This window comes from Drosophila bipectinata, chromosome 2L (genome assembly GCF_030179905.1).
Source record: "Drosophila bipectinata strain 14024-0381.07 chromosome 2L, DbipHiC1v2, whole genome shotgun sequence".
Lineage (NCBI taxonomy): Eukaryota > Metazoa > Arthropoda > Insecta > Diptera > Drosophilidae > Drosophila > Drosophila bipectinata.
This window is the reverse complement of record NC_091736.1, coordinates 18,026,698-18,049,043: the sequence shown is the minus strand read 5'-3', so window position 1 is coordinate 18,049,043 and position 22,346 is coordinate 18,026,698. Positions and strand designations below refer to the sequence as shown.

Below are 22,346 nucleotides of genomic sequence, written 5' to 3'. Positions count from 1 at the left end.
AGTGCTTGAGATATAGGCTCAAGATACAGGCTTTTAAAGTAACGTAAATACTAGAAAGTGAACTTCAATTGAGTCCATAGACAAAACCACAATAAGGACAGTCAGGCGAAAAAATACGCTTCAATTTGTGCATTTTATTGTCATGAATCATTTGGATTATTATGAATAACTTTTGAGTGGCAGTTGCAGCTTTTTGCGTGCTGAAATTAATTAAGTCTGCAATGTCATGACAACAGCAGCAGCAACGAGAGTGGGCAGTGGCAGGGACACAACACACCCTGTCGGCACGTCATATGCCACTGCCACCCCTCCTCGAATGCCACTCACCCACACAATTTTCAGTTAGCCTGCCCTCGGTTTTTTATGCTGGCCTCTGCTTAAATATGAATTGTTTGCAGTTTTTTCTTTCGATGCCCTATGTTTTTTCCACAGAGGATATATTGGTTTTTGATGTGTGAGGTTTTAAAGTGGCTTAAAACACTTTTTTTCTGCCAATTTTCCTATTTTTAAGCCTTTTTTTAAATCCATTAAATGCTCTTAATAGTGATGAGTATGGGGTATCATATAGTCTGGCATTTAGAGGGTAAGCTATCCCTGCTTTTGCTGCTTATGGTTGAGCATATTTTTCACTTTCATCGTAGGGCAAAGGCAGACACTGGCCTGTCCAGGACGAGACGTTTGGCCAAAGCCCAAGCCACATTCGAAATTGGTGTGTTACCTCACATGGCCAGGACCGGGGCCAGTACTAGTACTAGGACCAGGCCCCTACAAATATGGGTTTTATGCCGGGTCATAAATGTCAATTCCCAATGCATGCTTGCCACTATTTAGATTCCTGTATTTTTTGTTGTATTTTATAGTTTATGGTCAGCCGTCAGCCTTCGGTTTGTTGAACTTTCCAGTTGCTGAGTCATTTGGCCTGTCGCGTGCCATTTGCACCGGAAAGTGGTGCGGGAGGTGTGTGGGGTGGGAGGAAGCGGTTACAGGCGTGTGGGCGTGGTCGTGGCCGTGGTTAGTCAGCCCGTGTGTGTCCTTGAGCAGGATACAATCACACACAGACACACCAGCCGAGGCTCGTTGAAGGAAAGGAAAAGTGTTTGTCTGGCTGCCAGAATCGGTTTGAGGCCAGAGCTGTGATGATAATGGCAACAAAGGAGTTCTGGTTTCTGGTCTGGTTTTCAGGGTTTCAGGGTTGGTTATGACTCTGAAAATAATTGAATAATTGCCACATGCAAGGAACTCAAGAGAAATACCAAGCAAATTGCTAGAAATGGTAGTTTTTTTTGGTAAACGTACTGCACCCACAAACATCAACTGGGGAGTGCCTTAAAATTATGATAACTTTTTAATAACCTCTTAATTATATGACTTATTAGTTATATTATTCCCCCAAAAAATCCTTAAATTAAATGTTATGTTAGCTCGAGAGCAAAGTTTATGCCCAGAGGGTTGTTTGTCGAGTTTCTTTTATAATTTCGATTGAGTCGCAGCGTCAGAAATTAAGTGGCAATGAAGTGAGCTCTTGAATTTCAATTGGAGTGGCCCCTTCAGCCCAGAAAACTCCAGAATCCAAATCAGAAGACCTCTCAGGACACAGTGCTACCCCCGAAAGGGGGTAAAGCACAATTCCTGGCCGGGTTCTGGGCCATAAATAAGAACCGCAACAATAAGAACAGCAACAGCACGAACAAAAAGAATACATTATTTTACTTTTTGCGGTCGAGGCTGGGCTGGGATGGGGAAAGGGTTTCGGCTTGTTGTTTTCGAGCCTGGAAATTGTTTGACTAATGATTATTTAAGTGAATTACCATTAAGAGTTCACTCCGCTCTGCCCAGTCCTCTCAGGGCAATTTGGCCCCGAGTTTAATTGTGTAATTGTTGACGAATGTTTTGGCATTGTTTCTCGCCTCCCTTCATTTCGCATCGTCCAGCTATCCGGCTGGTAATTATTAATAAAATTGATTAAGAGGCTTACACACTTAACTAAACAAAGATGCAATCCGACTACTTTCTGTTCCGTTCCGCTTATCGGAGTAGTACTTGCAGCCTAGGTGCAACATAGTGGCCTTTGAAGTTGCCAGATTCCCCGAATTCTAGATAAATGCTTGACTGATCGCTGAGCTTGGCAAGATTCCATTTCCAGAAGCCCCCAGATTGCCGGCCAGGCAACCATTTCCCATAAACGGGCGTCACTAAAGCGATTTGCATGGCCAGCAAATGTGGCAATGAGTTGCCATGGCGAGAGGTACTCCCAGGCCTGTGTTGCAGCTTCTACAGCCGGCAACTCGGGCGTAGCATGTGGCACAAAGTTGTCCGTCCCCCGGAGAGTGGGGCAAGATAAGCACAAATTAGTGGTAAATTAAGGCATCAGCAGGGCCGAGAGGGAGGCGGTCTCAATTGCTAACACATTGGTTGCACTGGGAGAATCTATTGGGGTAATCTCAAGCCCTTTAAAGGTTACTCGTGAGTGTTTCAAAACCATTTCTCTTAGTGCCCGTACAGTCCCAATAAAACATGACACATTCGGGGCGGGGCATCCTTCGGAAATCTCCAATCTGAAGCCAGAACCCACTGCCCGCAAACCGAGTTTGATGGACGGGCACTCAACACTTTCGCCCAGTTGACAGTTACACTAATAACCCCCCTTTACACCTACGTGACACTCACTCCGCCCCCCAGGATATCGCCCGCTCCTGGCCCAAAGGCAATCCTGTGCGGCTTATCAGTTTTCAATCACATTTCGACTTGAATTTGGTTCACTTCGTGGGCTTGTGTTTGCTCGTGGTCGTAAATCAACAAGACGCCTGATAGATAATCCCCGATTCACGGCCAGGAGTATGAATATATGGCCGATATAGACGCATTTCCCCCAAAAGGAGATAAGCATTGATGACTTGACATGTGTTCAAATACCACCTCCGCGTCCATCCACTTTTTGGAGTGGAATCGAAAACGTGTTTTAATTTTTATTGTTCTGCGGTTCGGGGTTTGATCCTGTTCTTGTTTTATTTTATGGTTTCGGGAAAGAGACCAGCTGATAAATGCTTTATAAGAAAAATCTATGCTTTAACATACATAGAAAACTCTTAAAAATATACTCAATCGTTTACATAATCCCAAGGTAAACATAACCAAAGGTTTACAAACCGCGAAAGACAAACATAGTCACCTTACTCCTTCAATTACCAAACCATTAACTGCTCGTGTAACTACTCATCGAATCCGTTACTCCTCAAAGATACACAACACACACACATATCCTTAGACAGGACCTGGCCTCCAAGACCATAATAAAGCAATAAAAAAAGGGAACAGTAAAGAAAGAGCGCCAAGCGAGCAAAAAGAAAGGCAAGGGCCAACTAAAGAGCCGCAAATGTTGTCTGTCCTGCCCAAGACCCCTCCCTCCGTTGCCTTCATCCGTCTAATTTATCATCAAACCAGGCCAGGACAAAGGATAAAGGACATGCGGCAGTGTAGTGACCATGGAACCAGCTGGCTTCCTGGCTGAACGGTCGGAACACAAAAAACGAAACACAAAACCGAACCTAACCTGCGGGCGGTTCTGGCCTCAGGTATATATAGTTTATAGAGTCTGTCCAGCGTTATGACTAAATTGAAACAGGTTGAACAGGTGTGAGGAACTAAGAAAGGTGGAGGATACTTTTCAATGGAGTTTGGGACGGGAAAGTCAAGCGAGATCAGTTAGAAACCTCCACTATTTGAAACTCCAAGATACTTCATAAGAATCCTCAAAACTCTTTCCAAAAATAACGAAAACTGTTGATACTTTTGAGCCAGTGATATCTTTTCATCAGAATAAGTAGGACAGGCGCCTCTTTCTTGTCTTTCAAAAGAGGAAACCGCTCTCTCTTGTCAATCATTCGACTTCCACACTTGAACCGATATCTGTTTACAAAACACCCTCGCCACCACCAGACCCATCTGGAGATCAAAGCAACCACTTGAGCACTTAACCCAAGAAGAACCCGGATAAATCCGAGTCCAAACAGGACTCTTGCCTGCCTGGGGCTTATCTCACTTACAAGTAATTGTAATATTATCCCTAATAAGCAAAAGATTGATAGCATTCCAGGGAAGGCCCATAAAAAAGGGAGTGTGGAAAATTATTAGGAGTGTCCGCTTGTCCGTCTGTCCGTTAGTCCGGAGAGGGAATCTCACTCGACACCGGCTTGAAAGGACACAAAGGATGGCTGTCCGGCTATCTGCGGACTCCTTACTCTTCTCATCATCATTTGAGTAAACAATGTCATAAAATCATCAATCAAACCGGGGCTATCCTTCGCCTCCTGCCTCCTGCCACCGCACTGCCTGCCTTTATGGCTCCTTTTCTCTCTGGGTTCTCGTGTTGTTTTCTTGGCCTTATGGCCCCGGCCCCTTTTGTATTGGTCCTTTGTGTGAGCCCTAAACTGTCTAAGCAAACAACAACAAACTGGACACGCGTCCGGATTTGGTTTTTGGCCTGAGATTACCTCTCACCCTCTCCCTTCCACACTCTGCCCTCTCCCTTGCACCAGTGTAACACGAGGCCTGTTAATACAATTAAGTGTTAAATTTGTTGCTGCCTCTTTCTGGCCTTCGGGTTCAGTTGGGTTATTTGTAAGTCGGGGCAAATTGTTTTATGGGCGTGCCGCTATTTACATTATAAGTAGATATGGCCAGGATATTCTCCTGCGGGATTTCCCAATGGCAAACGGGTAAGGGGTAAATCGGGGCCAAGATGGCAACCGCATTAGCTGTCAGACAGGATGTAAGGGTCCTCCATAAAGTGGCCAAGTAAATGCTCTCGGATGTGTGGTATTGGCATTAAGCAAGATGATCCCTAGTCTTCAGGGGATCCTAAAGGATAGTACAAAATACATAATTCCATTTCCTTGGGAATATATTTATTCTATTTATTTTAGTTCTTATAGTATTTTATTTTTGGTTATGTGGTTATTATTTTTGGTTATGTGGTTATAAACCTTATGTGGTTTATTTTGTTTTAGTTGGCATTAATAGAAATGTATATATATAAATGTTCTTATTTTAAATGCCAAATGTTGTATTTAGAGTCTAAATCTTAGACCTTAAAGTAGTTTATAATAATTTAGTTAAATATATTAAGTATTTGCAAAAGTATACAATAATAAATTTATAAGCTATAATGTAATATAATCTTTATTTTACAAGCCTGATACGTAAGTTCATTCATATTTTCTTGCATTTTTTCCCTTTTCTTTCCAACATAATATTATTACCTGGTTATCTGTTAGTTTTCTCAAAAAGGATTCTCATTTTACATTTAATAATACCAACATCCTTTTAGTCCTGACCTACATGCACAGTCATGTTCCTTTGACTTCCAGGTAACGCCAATCAGCAAAAACTGCGTCCATTTTGCTGCCGTAAACCTATCCATCATTAGCCAAGATTTGCGGATCCTTAAGGGTATTATTCGAAAAAAATATTGAAAAGGTACACAAAATACAATGTTAAAATTAAAAGGATTGCAGGGGAAGTTGCATCGAACGTATCTCAAACATGTTACCAACATGTTCTAAGTGCGTATAAGACTGAGTTTCGGGCTATCTTCCGGTAGAGGGCGCCCCAGGAACCGTGAACTCCTAAGAATTTATGTTTAAGATACATTATTTGTGAGGTTCTAAGTTCAAAAGATACAATATATTATAGATATAAAATTTAAGAAATTTTTGATTGAAAATTTATAAAAAATTATGGACTAAATATTAAAATTTTTACTATTAAATAACTTGTTCAAACATCTCTGTTAAAAAATCGGCTTCAAACATCTCTCTCTCGTCCGAATCGGCTGAGCATTCGGGATTGTATCTTTGTATCTGTTCGGCCTTCGAGCTCGGGCGGCTCATTGGTCGTGGACGTTCGGCTGCCCAGAATTTCGTTAGAGTTCAGCAGTGAGACTTCCGTGGCCCGCATTTAGGTTTGTGCATTCGAACGCGTTACATCGTTACATCGGTTACGTCCGAAAGTGCGCGTCGTGCTTCGACAAGAACAGAGGAAGGTTTTCGGTGCCGGTGAGCATGCTCCGCGTGCTTAAAAAAAATATTTCATAAAAAAATAATATTTCAAAAATATTCCACTCTTTTGTGCGAGTGTGTGTACCGGGTCAGAGGCCACCCACCACCACCCCCAACAGTCGCTCCTCCCCTCGGCGACCATCGTGCGTGAGCGGTTCCAAAAGTGCATTCGTGAGACTTGTGTGTGTTAAGAGGTTCATCTGAAAGATATATTCCAAAACGAAACGAGTTCTTCGGTATAATGTTAGAAGAAAGATGATCACAAACAGCTGATTCACAAACAGCATTTGAATAACCAAAAAATCGAAAGCCGAAAAGTCAAGAAGTCAAGAAGTAGATCAGAAACCCCAGTGTTCTAGTGCTTCCCTCGTTCAATTAATTAGCATCCTAATCGCTCATTTAGCTGCCAGCCCAAGTAAACAGAACTGGGACAAAACCAACAGAAGCTTCCAAGCGCCGTCGAGTCGCAAATTTAAAAGTAAGTGAAAGCCCAATTACCAGAAACAATAAAAACAATTTTTAAAAAATATCAACAATTTGGGGCTGAAAAAATATTTATGGAAAAGGAAAAATAAAGTGCAGAAAATACAACAAAAATATATATCGAAAAAAGGCAACTTTTTGTAAACAAACAAATATTTGCATTCAGATAAACACGAAAGCCCACAATGAGGCAAGCCGCCACGCCCCCGCCAGCCCCACGCCCCATCGGGGGATCGGTCCCTTTTTTTCGCCATTTTTTGTTGTGTTTTGTTTTGGGTCAGCAAATGGAACTGATTCCTTTTCCCCCTTTGTCTCTAAGGTTTTTTTTTTGTGTCCAGGGGGTTCGCGAGATTTTCCACACATTTTTTTTTTGGCATATTTGTTTATGCGTTGGCAAGTTTTGCTTTCGGATTTAAATCCGACTGGGCTGGGGCGCAAATGGGTTTGAAATTTGCCAAATCCTTGGCGGGAATATATCAAAGGGCTGCCAGCGGATTTGAATAAATTTACGACTATCCGAATGGTTTAATCTCGGCGAGTTCAGCTGCGATTGGACTAGTTTTGGTGGGAAAGTGCATCTAGACTCTAGGGTCGGAAATCAATTTAATTTCCCTTATAGATAAGCTATGTTGTTATTTGAATTTAAATATTTGAAAATATTCTAAAAGCAATTGATATTTGTAAGCTTTTTGAAAATGAGTTAGAAGCATAAGTGATCATAGTAAATATTTTATTTTTAAAGATTAAAGATCAAAGTGATCCCTAACTAGTTTGTAGAACTCTTTCTTCTTTTAGCTCTTTAAAGCGTCTATAAGGCGATAAGATGGTCTTCGCCCAACCTCCAGTATCTGAAGCTCTCTGACAGAAAAAATGAGCTTAAGTCTAATGACGTTGATCTCCCGAGGTTTTCCCCCACTTAAGTGCCTCTAGTTGACCTTTTGGCTAAAAAGCAAATCCAAAACTTGTACAACATAGACTAGGAAAGCACAAACCACTCAGAAGAAGGGGCCTACGCCTATTTAAGACCAATTGTCAACGTGCGTGCCCTATTAGCCTCCCAATAAAATGAACTCAGGTTGAGGGCGGGCCAGAATCCCGGCCAAGACATAAATCTCCGACCAGGCCGCAAAGTCAAATGAAAATAGCACAAACAGAAATATTTTCATTAAGAGTGTGGAAAAGATTCACCAGAGACGGGCCAAGGGATGGAGGGGGAAGTGGGGGAACAGCAACATACATCAATCTGTCAGTGGGGCCTGTCAGCTGTTTTAAGCACCCACAAAGTGCTGAACCATTTCTCCCTGCCCCCCCATGTAAGGAAAAACAAGCAAACTGGCATTCAATAAAGATTGAAGCAGAACCCGGACCAAGAAACCCAAAAAGTAAATGTAAAGTTTTTTTGGAATGCATTTTTCGTGGAGCCCCGGGTCCGGGACCCATAAAAAATTTTTACTTTTCCTCTCACTTGTTGTCTGTCTGGGGTTATTGGTTGAACTTTTGTACTGGCCCGGGCCTGGTTCTTTGTTTTTTATTTTATTTATTTTTTGCTTAGCCACGCGCAAAACGTGCGCCAATCAATTCCAAACAAACCTGAAGATACAGCGTCTGTACGGACGGAGAAAAACAGAGAAGAAACCCCTTAACCGTGTGAACATTTTTTCACTCCCACGGCAAACAAATTAAAGCACAAATATAAAAACAAAGCCAATGGCTGAAAGATCGAAGCGAAAAGAAGAGGACCCCGTCAAAGTCGTGTTAAAATTAGAGACAAAAGCAATTTGTCTTTGTGCAATACTTTGGAATATACTTTGGAAACACTCGAAAACGTATCTGCAAGATACATTTACATCTGAGACCAAAGAACGAGACAACGAGCGCCGACGGTCTATTAAGCGAACGTGTTGATTGATTTTTATTTTCGGGCATTACACAGAAATCGACACAGGGCTCGGAAATTGGGGAATGGGTCTTCTTCCCATTCCCACTCCCATTCCCAGACCCATTTCTTCTTTTGCGGTTTTGGTTAATGAAATCTACCCCTTCTCTCCGAAAGTCGGAGAAAAAATTGGATTAATGGGAAGGGAAAGGGGCACTCTAGTCTGGGACTCTTAAATCATTCAGCACTTGAGCATTGCCTAGGATGGGCTTCCCCAGTTGATTTCATTAATTACTGTTCCGAGTCCTGTCTGTCCGGAGAACCCAATGACTTATTAAGGAGTCTCGTCTCAGCAATCAGTTAGAAAAAGCTCCCGATAAGTCCGCAGTATAGTTTAAAATTTAATCATCAGAGTTGCCTTTAAAAAAGGAATCTCCTGTTGCAGTCAACACCTTTGGAAAATAGATTTCAGTGTCGTAGAAGCACTTAGACTGCTGCCTTGCTGGTTTCCAATGTCACTTGCCATACCGAAAATTGATTGATTTTATTTGCAGAAAAGGGGAAAAAAGTAAACGAAACTTGTGCCAACTCCTGCCACATTTTTCAGCGTTTCTGCGGCTTGTAAACGGGGTAAAGAAAGTTCGGAGGAGAGGTGTTTGTAACTGACATTTTGTGGCCAACTCATTTGCACAGTTTGGGTTTCAGGTGGGTCAGGTGGGCGAACAGAACAGGCATTAGCCATCCCAAGTGGCAAGTTGGCAAGTAAAGTTATGGAAAATACGCATTCTTCTCGGGGACCCTGTTTTAACTATGTTATGGATAAATATCCATGCGGGCGGAGGAGTGACAAGAGGATGGAATTCATTTATGGGTTGAAAATTGCTTTACTCTGCCTGTGGTTTCTCGCCTGCATTATCGATGAGGGGGTTTTTCATTTGCAGGAATACGATTGGGTCGGTTTTCACCTCAAAACACTCGGCATAGCAGAAGTAGTTGTAGCTGTGACTCCGTTTTCATTTCATTTTCCAGGGAGGCTGCAGCTGCGAGAAGCAAAAATTGTCATGAATAAATGATGGCCAAGATGATGATGACGATGGCGTTGTTCCGGGCCAAAAACCAAAGACACACACTAAAATATATTTTACACAGAAAACCGTATTTTTCCTCACTCTGTTTTTCATTTTTCTGCAAATTTATGGCATATTCCCAATTGAGCTGGCTGGGGCCAAGTTAAATAAGAAGCATTGTCCCTTCGGTCCTGGCTTCCTTCCGTTGCCAGGCCTTCCGAATTTGTTAAGATTGCATTCTGGCAATTAATTTGATCTCCACTTGCCCTGGACATTGTGTATGGAATTTATTTTAATATAAAAATCAGAAATTCAATGAAAAATTGATGCACAAAGTGGCCTGCCAGGAAGCCAGCAATCCAGCAAGGAGTTGATTGAAATTGCCTTAACGTAAATATTTTCAAATTTATTTTCTGAAATCTAGAAGCATCTGCCAATAAAGCTGGTGACTTTTAAAGAGTCGACTTTTGCAAATATATCCATGTCATTACAAAAAGCGATACGTGATGGAAAGGTCAGCTGGCAAACAAAAAGTGTGGTAATTCCTGAATACAAAATATTTATGCACAAATGAAATCAAATATTGAACGTCAGCAAATTATATGAAACAAATGGTGGGGCGAGCCTCGTTTATATAGTGCACAGAATTTACAAACAGAATAATATTTACGTGGCAGGGAGGGATAAAAAAAGCGCACTTTTTCATCGCAGTCATCGATTGATTGACAGTCAAATTAGCGGCAAACAAATGGCGAAAAGCCAAGGAAAATAATTTTCATAAATTCATATGATATGCCATATATATATAGGCGACACACATACTATGGTTATGTGGAAGCGGCACATGAGGCATATCAATCAAATAAATTGTGGCATTGTGTAAGGCAAATTACGGAAAATGGGCAATACCCAGTACCGAGTACAGATGCAAATCAATATGTGCAGCCGACAATCATTCAACTCGTTCGCTCGTCAGTCAATCAAACGCTGCACATTAGTGGTGGAGGGGCTGGATGGGGTGGGAGCGGACTTGCCTCAAGTGGCATAAACAAGCAAGCCAGTGGAAACGCTTTTCGCCGTTTTCCTCCTTTTTTTCTCCCGAATAGGCGCCGGCGTCGTTGCAACCTAATTTTCCATCTATCGGGCACTTTTCCTGAACAGGCTCCACAGCAAATATGGAACTCATATGCTATGCCATCGAATCGAATGTTTACACCGAGGGTGGGCGTCGATAGGAGGTGGGCGTGGCCCCTCACGCATCATCACTCATACGTCACGTTGTCTGACTTGTGTATCAATTTGGGCGGGCTAGTAGCTGGTAGTAGGTAGTTGGGAGGGGGTCCTAATAAAAAATACAAATGAAAACTCATCGCTGATCGATTCGAAAATGCTCTAACAAAAAGGAGGGGGGCTGTACCAAAATGATTTTGAAATTAGTTGCAAATTGGAAATTAGTCTAGCCGAGTGTGAACCAATAATATCTGGTTTTAGTTTTTGGTTTTCAGTCAAATGAACTCTCTCTATAGGTGTCTGGTCCGAAAACCCTTTCCGAATGTAGGGTATCCCTTGAAAGTAACCCTCGAAATGGAGCATGGGGCCTTCGAAATACGTGCCTCTTGCCTCATGTTTCATTCCTCATGCGCCATGCCTCGTGGCTCAATTCAATTGCAGCCCAATTGACGTTTGCATAAATATTTCGACTCAGTTTGCCTTTTTTTATGGCTCTCCGCCCCCCCGGTTAGAGTTTGCACAGTTTATAAATTTTGTAAGTTCTTGGCCCCCCCCACTCCCAGCAGAAGCCCCCGCCCGAGACTGTTGATTTTTTATGGCACTCGATGCGTGTTGCTCTTTAGCACAAAATAAACAAATTAAAGGCCCAAACTGCTTGCTGGCTCGGTGTTTATAAATTCAATGTGTTTTTGTTGCTCCCAGTTTATTGTCCGAACGGAGATTTCTCAAATTGTGCCGAAGGGGAATTCCTCTTTTCGCCGCTTGTTTATGAAGTTTTGAAATCGATTTGGCAACGCGGCAAGTGGCCACAGTCTTCGAGCGCCTCCCCACCCGCCCACGCATTGGCAATAAATTCTAAAAAACAGATTCTTCTTCATTTTGCCCTCTAATGGAATGCCCAGACCGATCTATAAATACATTCTGTTATTTATGGAAAGACTTATTAATTAATCCCCATTAGAATAATTTTTATTCGGCTATTTGATCTGCCTTCAATCAAGTCAAGTGGCTGAGTGGGTGAGGTCGAATTAAGTGGTGGAGTTGTGGGTTAATATTCATAAACATCCCGCTTATTGGATGTGATTTGAACATGGTTATTTGAATAAATCATTGGACAACATACACAATTAGTTACAATTAATTTAAACGCCAGTGCATTATTTTAAAACCCAATTAGGATTGTGTTTATGACTTTCATACGAGATAGATTTTTGGTAACGTTTTGCACTTCATAGTGGCATTTTTTTTTTTTGGCAAAATTTTGTAATTTGAACACGGCTGCTACCTCAGTTATTCAAAACCAAAACTCCAGCTCATCAGGAGCTTGGCCAAAAACCAAAATTCAATTACCCCAATACGCTTCGGGCCATGAAATGGTAACCTGAGTTGATGAAGCTCGGAAAATGTGCGGATGTGCGGCTGTCGAGGGGGAAGCCCGAAGAACAAAACATTTTTTGGCATATGCTACTATACACTTTCAATCGAAGGAGAGGGAAAGTCGGAAAGTCAATCACTCAAAGAGGAGCGGTAATTGATAACTTTTCAATTTTCCACTGCCTGTGGGGAAATGAACAGAGGACCTTGGCAACATTTCATTTTCCATAGAATTTTTACACATTTCTTTGTTAGATCAGGGGGTCACTGTTGAAACTAAAAACGCCCTCAACCACAGTGGGAAAAATAAAAGTTCTCAGAATATCATTCCATAGGACATCGATGGCTTTTTCATTGTTTGTCCTGACTTTTGTCCAAGGGGGGCTGGGTTTTTGTATCAAATGATTTTCCTAATGAGCCGAAAATGTCTTTAAATTTATTTTTTCTCATTTCTTGTAATTTTTTGTTAAGGACACAAATTGAGGAAGGTTAGGGAGGCCCTTGTGGGCGAGACTCTGCTATCTACTCGTTCATTCGATTACACTTTTCCGCCACTTAACGACAGAATTATGCAAATGAGGCTTCCAAAAAAAAGCACGCGAGTGTTGCAAGGTTAAAGATCAGTTTAAAAGATAAATGGCACTGTGAGAAAAGGGTTTAATAATTTAAAATATTTAATTTAATATAACTCGACTAATATTTAATGTGCTTTGTCCAAAAGAACCACATTAAAATTTCATTTTGTAAACTGAAGTATGAGAAGGACACACCTCAGACAGGGTATCACTGACAGGCTGATATACGAGCACCACCACCCGGCCTCCTGCCCCACCTGGGCCACCAAAGGAAACCCAACAACCGGCTGGGGAGTCGTCTCCGTCACTTGTGACTGTATCGCATTTGCTTTGAAATTAGTTTGCTTTCGAGCCAAAAAAAAAGGAAAATGAGACGTGTGTGATGTTAGGGCTCACAGTTTTGTGCACCTGTCCTGAGGGGTGGGGTGCGGGGGTGTACATTCAACACAATAGACCGGCGGGGAGGAGGGGCTGTTGCCCATGGCAGTCGCTCCTTGTTGACTTGTTTACGGTGGCAGCGAACAGGCGCAGATACAGATACGGATACGGATACAAACGAGCACCCGAAGATACACGGATGTGCAAGTCACACTATAGTGGGGCTAGTCAGAGCCACTAGTTGGAGTTTAGTTTTTATTTTAGTTGAATGGCCAAAGTTTGCATGCGAACAGAACTGGCAGTCTTTCGAGGCTCTAATGTATTTGATTTTGTTCCATCCGCACCATAAATGTCTTTTGCATTTGTCAATCAAAATGCTATGACCCGGATATTGTGACACTTCAAGGAAGTATTCCTAGTTCTAGTTGAATATCTGTTTATTAAGTATTTGAAATAAAATTGACAGGCAGATTCCTCACTGAAATGCTACACAAATTAGTCCACAGTGGCTTAAATGGTTAAGCCCACAAATCTTTATTAATGCCACTGATAAGCAAGGCCTCTTCGATTGATAACTTCGGAGGAAAAAAGACTTCTGTTTAACCAAGAAATCTCTAGATGACATCACTCGAGCACAGAATCCAGAATCAGGGCTAAAGAATCTCCATTCATGTGCCGGTTGAGCACCATCTTATCCCTCACTCAATCAGGCAGATTCATTCATCATCTGGAGACTGCCTCTGGCCAATTGATCAGCCCCCGCACCCGAGACCTTCAATTATCTATCAATTAGAGACAGAAGGCGACGGAAATTCTTCTGTGGTAGAGGGAGGAAGATAAAGCAAAGCCCAACCTTTCCATTTGGAACGGAAATTATTCATGAGTTCCATGGAAAACCGAAAAACAAAGAGGCTCCACTCTGGCCGGTACACGGAGAAAAAAGCATCGGAGCCGGAGAAGAAAGCAAAGAAGATAAATGACCAACAATTAGTCACACCTACGATGACAATCATTGAACAGGGAGGCGGAGGTTCGAATCCGATTCCAAATCGAATTCAAATCCCTTCTCGGCCCCCACACAATGGGCCGCAGTAATGAAAATTTAGCAGACCCCGAAACACAAAACCAAGCTTAATTGCCGTACAAAGGGGGCCAGTTGCGGGGGAGTGGCTGGTTCTAGGGGCCAGGGGGATTCCCCCAAAAAGTGCATGTGTAGTTTTGATTAGCGTCAGGTGGCATGTCAAACAGCAATTTGTGGCACGGCCCAGACCAGACCAGAGCAGACCATACCAGACCAGGCTGGGCCGTTGGAAAATAACATTTGAATGATGACAGTAACGGGTAATAGCCTAACAGGTAACAGGTAACAGATCACAGGTGACAGCTGGCGCTCTTCCGCTGGTGGCACTTGCTTCTATTATTTTTTTGTATTTATTTTCGGGGCTGTGGGGCCCAACCCTCCTCCTAAAAATATCTCTATTATGCTCGGCCAAACAAGCAAACAAATTGCCGTCTGTTCTGTCGCTTGGAGTGACTCACAGGAGTGTCTAGAACAATAAATAATTATTTACATATTTGTTTTTTTTTTGTATTTCATTGCGCCTTATTTCATTACAGATATCCGAGCAGGAGCAGGAACAGGAGGTCGTTGAATCAGAACCGGAATCAGAATCAGAAAGCAAGCCCCATTCAGCCATCAACATGTTCGGGCAACTCAATTTACTGGCCGCTCTGTTTTTCATCGGTACACTGAAAGGTGAGTAAGGTTATTCCTAAATAAAATAAACTTAATAAAATCTAAAAGTTTCATTCCTTAGATATCATAAATAGAAATTAAAGAGGTATATCTAGAAGGGTTTAACTTTTTAAAGTCTTATCTTGAAAGGGTAAACTCTTTACAACCCCCCTATTATTTCTTACTGTGCACTCCCGTATTGACCAAAAGCTCTCGAATTCCATAACCGAATGTTAGCCAATTATGCAGACTTCATTTGTCAACGTTTTGGCGAGTATTCAAATATGAAATTTCACACTCTGGCTGACATTTCCCCTCTTTTTTGGGGCCCGTCAGATTGGCGGCCGGAGGGCTGGGGAGACAGGGATCTCTGTGACCGCAGCCTGGCGCCGACTCCATGGTGTGCCTCATAAATTAATTTACACTTGAAACTGGGCAAGCCAAACAACAGCACCAGCAACAAAAGCAACAATGGCAAAAAGCAGTGCGAAATAAAAGCAAGAATGGCTGCGATATTTGAGTGGCCACCCACGATGGGTTGGCATTGCGAAATTGCAGTTCCCCGGAATGGGCCAGGGAATTGGGGACCATATACTACTTTTTTTACAGTGGAACATAGACACAAAAAATATATAAATAGTTAAAATTTTTTATAATTTTATAAAGAATTCTAATAGTATTTAAAGGATAAAGTCAAGAAAACTTTGCTAGAAAGATAGATATATGTTTTTAAAGTCTTTCCAGATGTGTTTCTATATACCTCCCTAATCTTATAATTTTTTTGAATAATTCCTTTAAGGTAGTCGTTTAATACAGAATATTTAATTCTTAAAAGGGTTGCACTTCTTTAAAAAAATAAATCGCCTTTAAAGCTTTATCCCAGTTTGCCAATGCAGACTTGCCAACCATTGTGCATTTTCTTAGGAAATAAATGTCTGCAACTTCCTGACCGCCGGGCTGCTGTGAAAGTTTCTGCTGGCACTGCTCCTGGGGATGTCAGACCCCCCTTGGGCTGCACCACTGTGGTCATTATCGACTGGAGGGGCCAACGGGAGCCACGCGTCTGTTTAATTGAAATCGACACTGGCGGCTCTTACTTTCTTGGCGCATGAATTTGTTTATTAACAATTCCCTAAAAAAGCGATAAAGTAAGAGGGTTGGGGACACTACAGGGAAGAGGACTGTGTCAGAGGAAGCTGAGCAAATTGCTCTGCGACGGCACTTTGTCGTCTGTCGTAATAATTCCGTTGCAATTGAAATAAATTAAATTGAATGCAGAGCCATTGTCGGCAATGTCGCCTGTTTTCCTCAGTTATTTGTGTGCGCTTTTGTGAAGCGGAATTTTCCCCGGCAGTGTCTTTCCAAGGGTGTGTGTGAGTGTGGCAGCCAGAATTCAGTGCCACCCAGCAACCCCCACCCAGAATGCAGATGCACAAACCGCAGCAGCCCAAAAACCCAAACCCAAACCAGAACCGAGCCCGGCAAAGTCATCACATCTCTCGTCGTGATGTGCACATGTCACTGCGGCATTTGTTTAATTAACAAAAACGCTGCTGCGACCCAGGGCCGCCCGTCTTCCAGCTCTCATCTCCCTTTTCGCTGCAGCTCTGCTGGATTGTGGGTGCTAAGTGGTGACCCCAGTAGCGCCCCCAGGGCCACCTTCCCATCTCCCAGCCCACAGTGGGACAGCCGAAAAAGCCTTGCGGTTGTCAGTCATCGTTTGTCTTTGTAATTTGTGCCCTGATGAGTTATACTTTCGTATTTCGAGTGCGTATTTGTCCGTCCGCCCTGACTGATTAATGTGATGTGTGTGTTTGCGAGGATCGGGGCTCTGTATCCTGATGGAATTTCAAAAATTTCAGGCCAGCCAGCCTGACAAGGAGCAAGGACTTATGCAGTGATGTCAAGTAACTAGGCAGGAAGTAACTTTAGAGGATATTCATGAGGAGCTAGAGTACTGGATGATCAAAAAACACCTGAATGCTAGTTATCTAGTTATCCCCTCAACCTCAAATCAACTTAAAACATAAAAGGTCGCCGCAGACAACAACTTTGGCAATAAAATGTGTCTCGAGAAAAATTTGAGAAACCAAACCGACAACCGCAACACGAAAAGCAGTTGAACTCCAAGTTGGAAAAACTCAAAGACAGAAAAACTCCAGCTATAAGGGAAATTGGAAAATAGAAACTGAAAACTGTTGCTGACATTTTCCAGGAGCGACAAGACGTTACGAACGAAAGAGAAAACATTAATCATTTAATTTGATAAGCCATAAACGAAGTTGCCGATAATCTCGCTACGTGCTCGGAAATCGGGGGAGCTTCACCGAGGGTTGACTCTGAGTTTGAATTTAAGTTTTGGGGGGATTACTGGGACTGGTACTGACGCATTGCTTGCGATTTCAATTGATTATGCCACGCTCGGGGGGCAGTCAAGGCGAGAAAGGAGAAAGTAGAAGCTTTTGGCTTTCACTTCACTTGCAGACAATCGGGGGTTGGCCAAACTTGTCGCATGAAAATGCAATTCAATTGATTTATGTGCTCGATGCAATTACTTGAGAGGAACCCGAACGAGTTCTGGCTGCGTGCCGGGTGCCAATAAAAATCCAAGCTGCCCCTGCAACTGACAGCCGCATAAATTGCCGCCCCCATCCTCTGTACTCCAGCCTAGACCCCTTTTGGAAAAACCAACATCAACCATCTACAGTCTGCCATCCCCCTTGCCAGTTCAAATTCCGATTCCAAGACGGTGGTAGCGCCCCCGCCCCAAGGACACCTTGTCACGAGGTGTGAAAGTGCTCGGCTCTGGCCTGGTGCCCCGCCCATACCGAAAATAATCAATGGGCGTAACGGCAGCGGGCCAATTAAATTTATTGCCAACTTTTGTGCCTGCAAAATTGTTTTTAATTGTCCTTGGCAATTAAAAACACGCCCAACTTGCCGCATCATCCCCTGGGGAATTGGGCGAGGCACTCAACTTTAAACTGGATAAGCCCGGGGAGAATTTTGTGGTCTTGTAAGTCGGTTAGAAGGTGGCTTACTCAGGTCTTGGGTGGTCTGACATACACACACAAAAGTATAAAGTATTCTTTCCCAGAAACGGTTCAATATTCAACCCAAATTCAAATAATTATTTTCAAAGATTAGCCTGTCAGAGGCTGCGCTATAAAATACTCTAATCTCTGGAAACAATTCATCAACTTCAAAGAAATATTGGACACTTTAATGGTGTTTTTATTGATCAGCATCCAATATCAATAAAGCAGAGGAAATAAAAATGAAATTAATAAAAAGTAGAGCACACAGTGGACTTTGAAGCAGAGATAGGAGTACTTTAATCGGAACTCTATTTAGATCCTGAAAAGCTCATAACATTCCTTATCAATTCAGTTCGATGGTCCTGCCATTTGGCAATTTGGCTTTTTGCAAATGAATGATTTTTATGAGACGGGCTACAAAGGATAAAGGATACCTGGCAGCCATTTCAGCTTCATCAGTCCGCAGCCGAAACCAATGAAAACTTCCCTATCCCCACTTCTTCACTGACTTTGCTCATTTTTTTGTTATCGTCCTTGTGTCCCCCCCAGAAGATGCAAAGTAACTGCTGTCCTGGACCAATGTTGCCACATCTTGAGGCACTTTTTCGAGCCACTTGCAGCCGGAGCAGTGGAGCTTCTTCCTCGTCTACATTTTTTTCATTATTTTTTTCATCCGTTTTTGCTCTTTGCATAGGAAAATCCACAAAATCGACATAATGCAATTTCATCTTGGTCCTGTTTTCCTTTTTTTCTGCTGCCTTCTATTCGCTACTCCATCTGCTGAAAGTCTTTTTTTATCATCCTTATTAAAGTGTATTTTTTTCGGGCGCTGTTTTTAAAAATCAGCGAAGAAGTTTTCAACTTACCTTCATTCAGTTCCATGATATCTTTGGATCAAATTAAGCTCCTCTTCGGAAGCAAAAAATATTCTAAGAGCGGACGATGTTGGTGAATAAAAGCCTTCTCAAGTATTTTTGTGATGCCGTCCCTCTATCTAACCGATTTCAGTTCCGGTTTTACAAATCTACAAATAAAACTCATAAATCAAACTTTGTTCTACTTTTTTTTAATATTTTTTTGGACGTTATCTGTAACTTCCACTCTCTCCCCTTATCGCTGCGGCACTTGGTACTACCGCCACACATTTTATTCAAATGGTACGTGTTGCATTTTTTTAACCTGCACATCGGTCATAACTTTTTCTCGTCCATTTGGTGGAATGTCCCCCTCAACCTTCTGGCCAGAGCTTGTTTGATTTTTGGTCTGGTCTAGAAAAGCCAACAGACCCCCAGCAGAGTTATGCAAAAACTGCATAGTTTTTGGTGTAAGTTTAAAGGTATTTCAAGGAACTTTAAGGAGAGAATAGACTTTGAATAGTATATATTTCTAGTGATCTATAGGTCTCCCTGGAATCTGTCTCTCCTCACTCTATATTTATTTGCCCTGGCTGTGATTATTATTTCATTTGGCTTTCCGCTTCCACCGGGCCCTGTGTGCAACATTCCTGGCCGGCCTTTTCATAATTCTTGGCGACTTTGTTTGTTTGAATTGTGGGCCTCGATGTTTTCGGCGGGAGGATTTGTTTCGATTGCGAGCACGGGGCACATTGCCACGCAGCCACGGAGTACTGTTGCAGGCGGAGCGTGAAACGCGGCAAATTGATTAGCATTTAAATTGCTTGCGAAATGTGTGGCACAAACAGCAACAGCGGCAGCGGCAGCGACAGAAACAGCAACAAAAATTAAGCCATAAGCCCGAAAGCGGACCATAACCGGTGTCTCTTTGGCTGCCCCAACCCCGCATTCGTGTGTCGCCTAGCCGGCTCCATCTGTTTTTAACCCACCCCCTTCCTCCGACACTCCCTGAGTCCGCATGCCACCCCCTGTGGCAGCCTTTTCCCATTTGGATTCCCATGGCTGCAATGAATTGCAAATAACGCATTGACCGCACTGCACCTTTGCCGCCACCTTTTGCGGACAACTCTGGGTGAACCTCAATCCCATTCCAGGTGCACTGTATATGTGCGATATCTGTCCACCTTCCCTGGCCCGCTACCCGCCCCCTGCTGCCCTCTGTGGTGCGGTGTGGTGGCACATAACAGCAGCAACATAAATGGCATCAGCAACATTCGTTACGTTTACCGCCAAAAACAGAAAACTAAAAAAAGACAAGGGGAGCCAGAAAAGCCAGAAACAAAGGCAAAAAAATGGAGTGCACAACACGAGCATAAAATTTTTCATGAATTTGTAATTTATGTGCTAAAATGTTATCGTTGTTATCGCTGTGTGTACGCTGCATTGTTGCTGTTGTTGAAAGTTGCTGGCCAGCGAATTGCGGGGCACTTACTGCTGGCATCGGTGGCACGAGTGGGTGGCACGCGGGCATGGAGGTGGCACTACATTTAGAGTGCTTGTTAAGCGGTTAAAAATGCGTCAATGGCACAAAAACGACTAAAATATATCCGAAACAAAATGGTTTATTATCAACAAAAAAATATACAGCCATTAAGCTGGCAGGAATGTGAGCTTTAAGGCGACTGTACGATCAATATTTGATTATTTATTGACCCCATAATTAATTCGCATACATCTTTATTGTTTCTCAATCTTTATCTCTCGTGTCTCGCATCGTGGGGCTCTCGAGGAATATATAGCCCATATCGATGACATCGACGGCAACAACAATTGCCAGTGTTCTTCGCCAGCTGCGGCAGTCTTCTTAATGTGGCAATGACAACAGCAGCGGCAGCAGCAGCCACGGCGCAACTGCCACATCACAAAAACAACCTCAATGCAAACAACGAGCAACAACAAACAACTCAATTTGCCACTGTGGAAGTTTCTTCTTTCTGTTGTTATTGCTGGCGATGTTGTTGCTGTTGCATATGTTCTGTCATCGTTAAATCGGGGACTTATAGCTGGGTAGCCACACTGGAAAAAATGGACCATTCGAGACAAATTAAAAGGGTTACAGTTCCATCAATTTCTGAATTTCAGCCCTCCTTGTTTTCGGTGTAGTTTCTTCATAAATCATCCCTCTGCGAAATAAGGATGATGACGCGGCATTGATGAGTCGCCAGTTGTCCTCCAGCCGCAAAAAACATTCAATTGAATCGCCAACAACAACTGAAACAACAACACTCCTTCAAAGTCTCTAAAAAGCCCCTCACATATGCAGGCTAAAAAATACATTAACAAGAAAGGAAAGCTAACTTCGGGCGGAGCCGAAGTTTATATACCCTTGCAGTTAAAACCGGATATATATCGCAAACATCGGATATAGTTGGCAGATCCTTATGATTACATCATAATAAAACCAATTTACTAAAATACAAAATCTAAAATAAGTCCCAAACTTCTATCTTCAAAAATACGAAAGTTCCAAGTACCATTTCCGATCGTTCAGTTATATGGCAGCTATAGGATATAGTCGACCGATCCTAATGAAATTTGGTAGGTCGGATCAACTGGCCAATAATAGAATCTGTATTAAGTTTCAGCTTTCTATCTTCAAAAACACGAAAGTTAGGTCATTTCCGATCGTTCAGTTATATGGCAGCTATAAGATATAGTCGGCCGATCCTTATGAAATTTGGCATGTCACAATAATTTGCCAAAAATAGCTCTCATGTCAAATTTGAACTCTCTAACTCTAAAAACACCAAAGTTATACCATTTCCGATCAATCAGTTATATGGCAGCTATAGGATACAGTCGGCCGATCCGGGCCGTTCCGACTTATATACTGCGTGCAAAGAAAAGAAGGGTGTGTGCAAAGTTTCAAGACGATAGCTTCAAAACTGAGAGACTAGTTCGCGTAGAAACGGACAGACAGACAGACAGACAGACGGACAGACGGACAGACGGACAGACGGACAGACGGACAGACGGACATGCTCATATCAACTCAGGAGGTGATCCTGATCAAGAATATATATACTTTATAGGGTCGGAGATGTCTCCTTCACTGCGTTGCACACTTTTGGACAAAATTATAATACCCTCTGCAAGGGTATAAAAAGGGGATGAGGGGATAAGTCTTAAAAGGGACAAAGGTCAACAACGCCAACGCTTGATGGACCAAGCTTTGTTTTTGATAAAGAAATTGAAAAATATACAAATGGTAGAAAAATATAAATACCATAAGAGAGTTTAAAATAAAATATTTAAATAATTTAGCTTAAATCATAATAGACCTTGAAAACAATATAGAATTTCTAAAGAGATCTCCAACTTTGTTCTTGCCTTTCATGTGGAGTTTATTTCATTTATTAAGTTCTTTTGTCTTAAAGAGTATGGAAACCTGCTGTCTGGTTAACTTTTAATTTTTATCCATAGTTGGCAAATCCGCTTGGAATAAATATCCATATACCACATATCCAATCCATATCCGTATCCATTAGGCTGCCGCCGTCAGCGATTCATGTTTGCGCTTTTGTCCAGACGTCGTTTTTCAGGTCTCAGCTTTGGGTCCCCCAGAGTTTCCTTTGTAGTTCCTTTGCAAGTGCACTGGGAGAAAAAGTTAGGGGATTTAA

At 42.4% G+C, this 22,346-nt stretch overlaps 1 protein-coding gene across 2 annotated transcripts in view; it reads left to right on the top strand.

Annotated features, from left to right (window-relative positions):
- The first annotated feature begins 5,936 nt into the window (after nt 1-5,936).
- Nucleotides 5,937-22,346, top strand: part of beat-IIIc (beaten path IIIc) — a 65,520-nt gene continuing 49,110 nt past the window's right edge. Inside the window, exons 1-2 of one of the 2 annotated variants that reach the window (XM_017251826.3) lie at nt 5,937-6,534; nt 14,657-14,795. In XM_017251826.3, coding sequence (XP_017107315.2) covers nt 14,741-14,795 — 55 coding nt within the window. In that variant the 5' untranslated portion in view covers nt 5,937-6,534; nt 14,657-14,740. The remainder of the gene's footprint in view (nt 6,535-14,656; nt 14,796-22,346) is intronic. The other variant, XM_017251827.3, reaches the window with a different exon arrangement.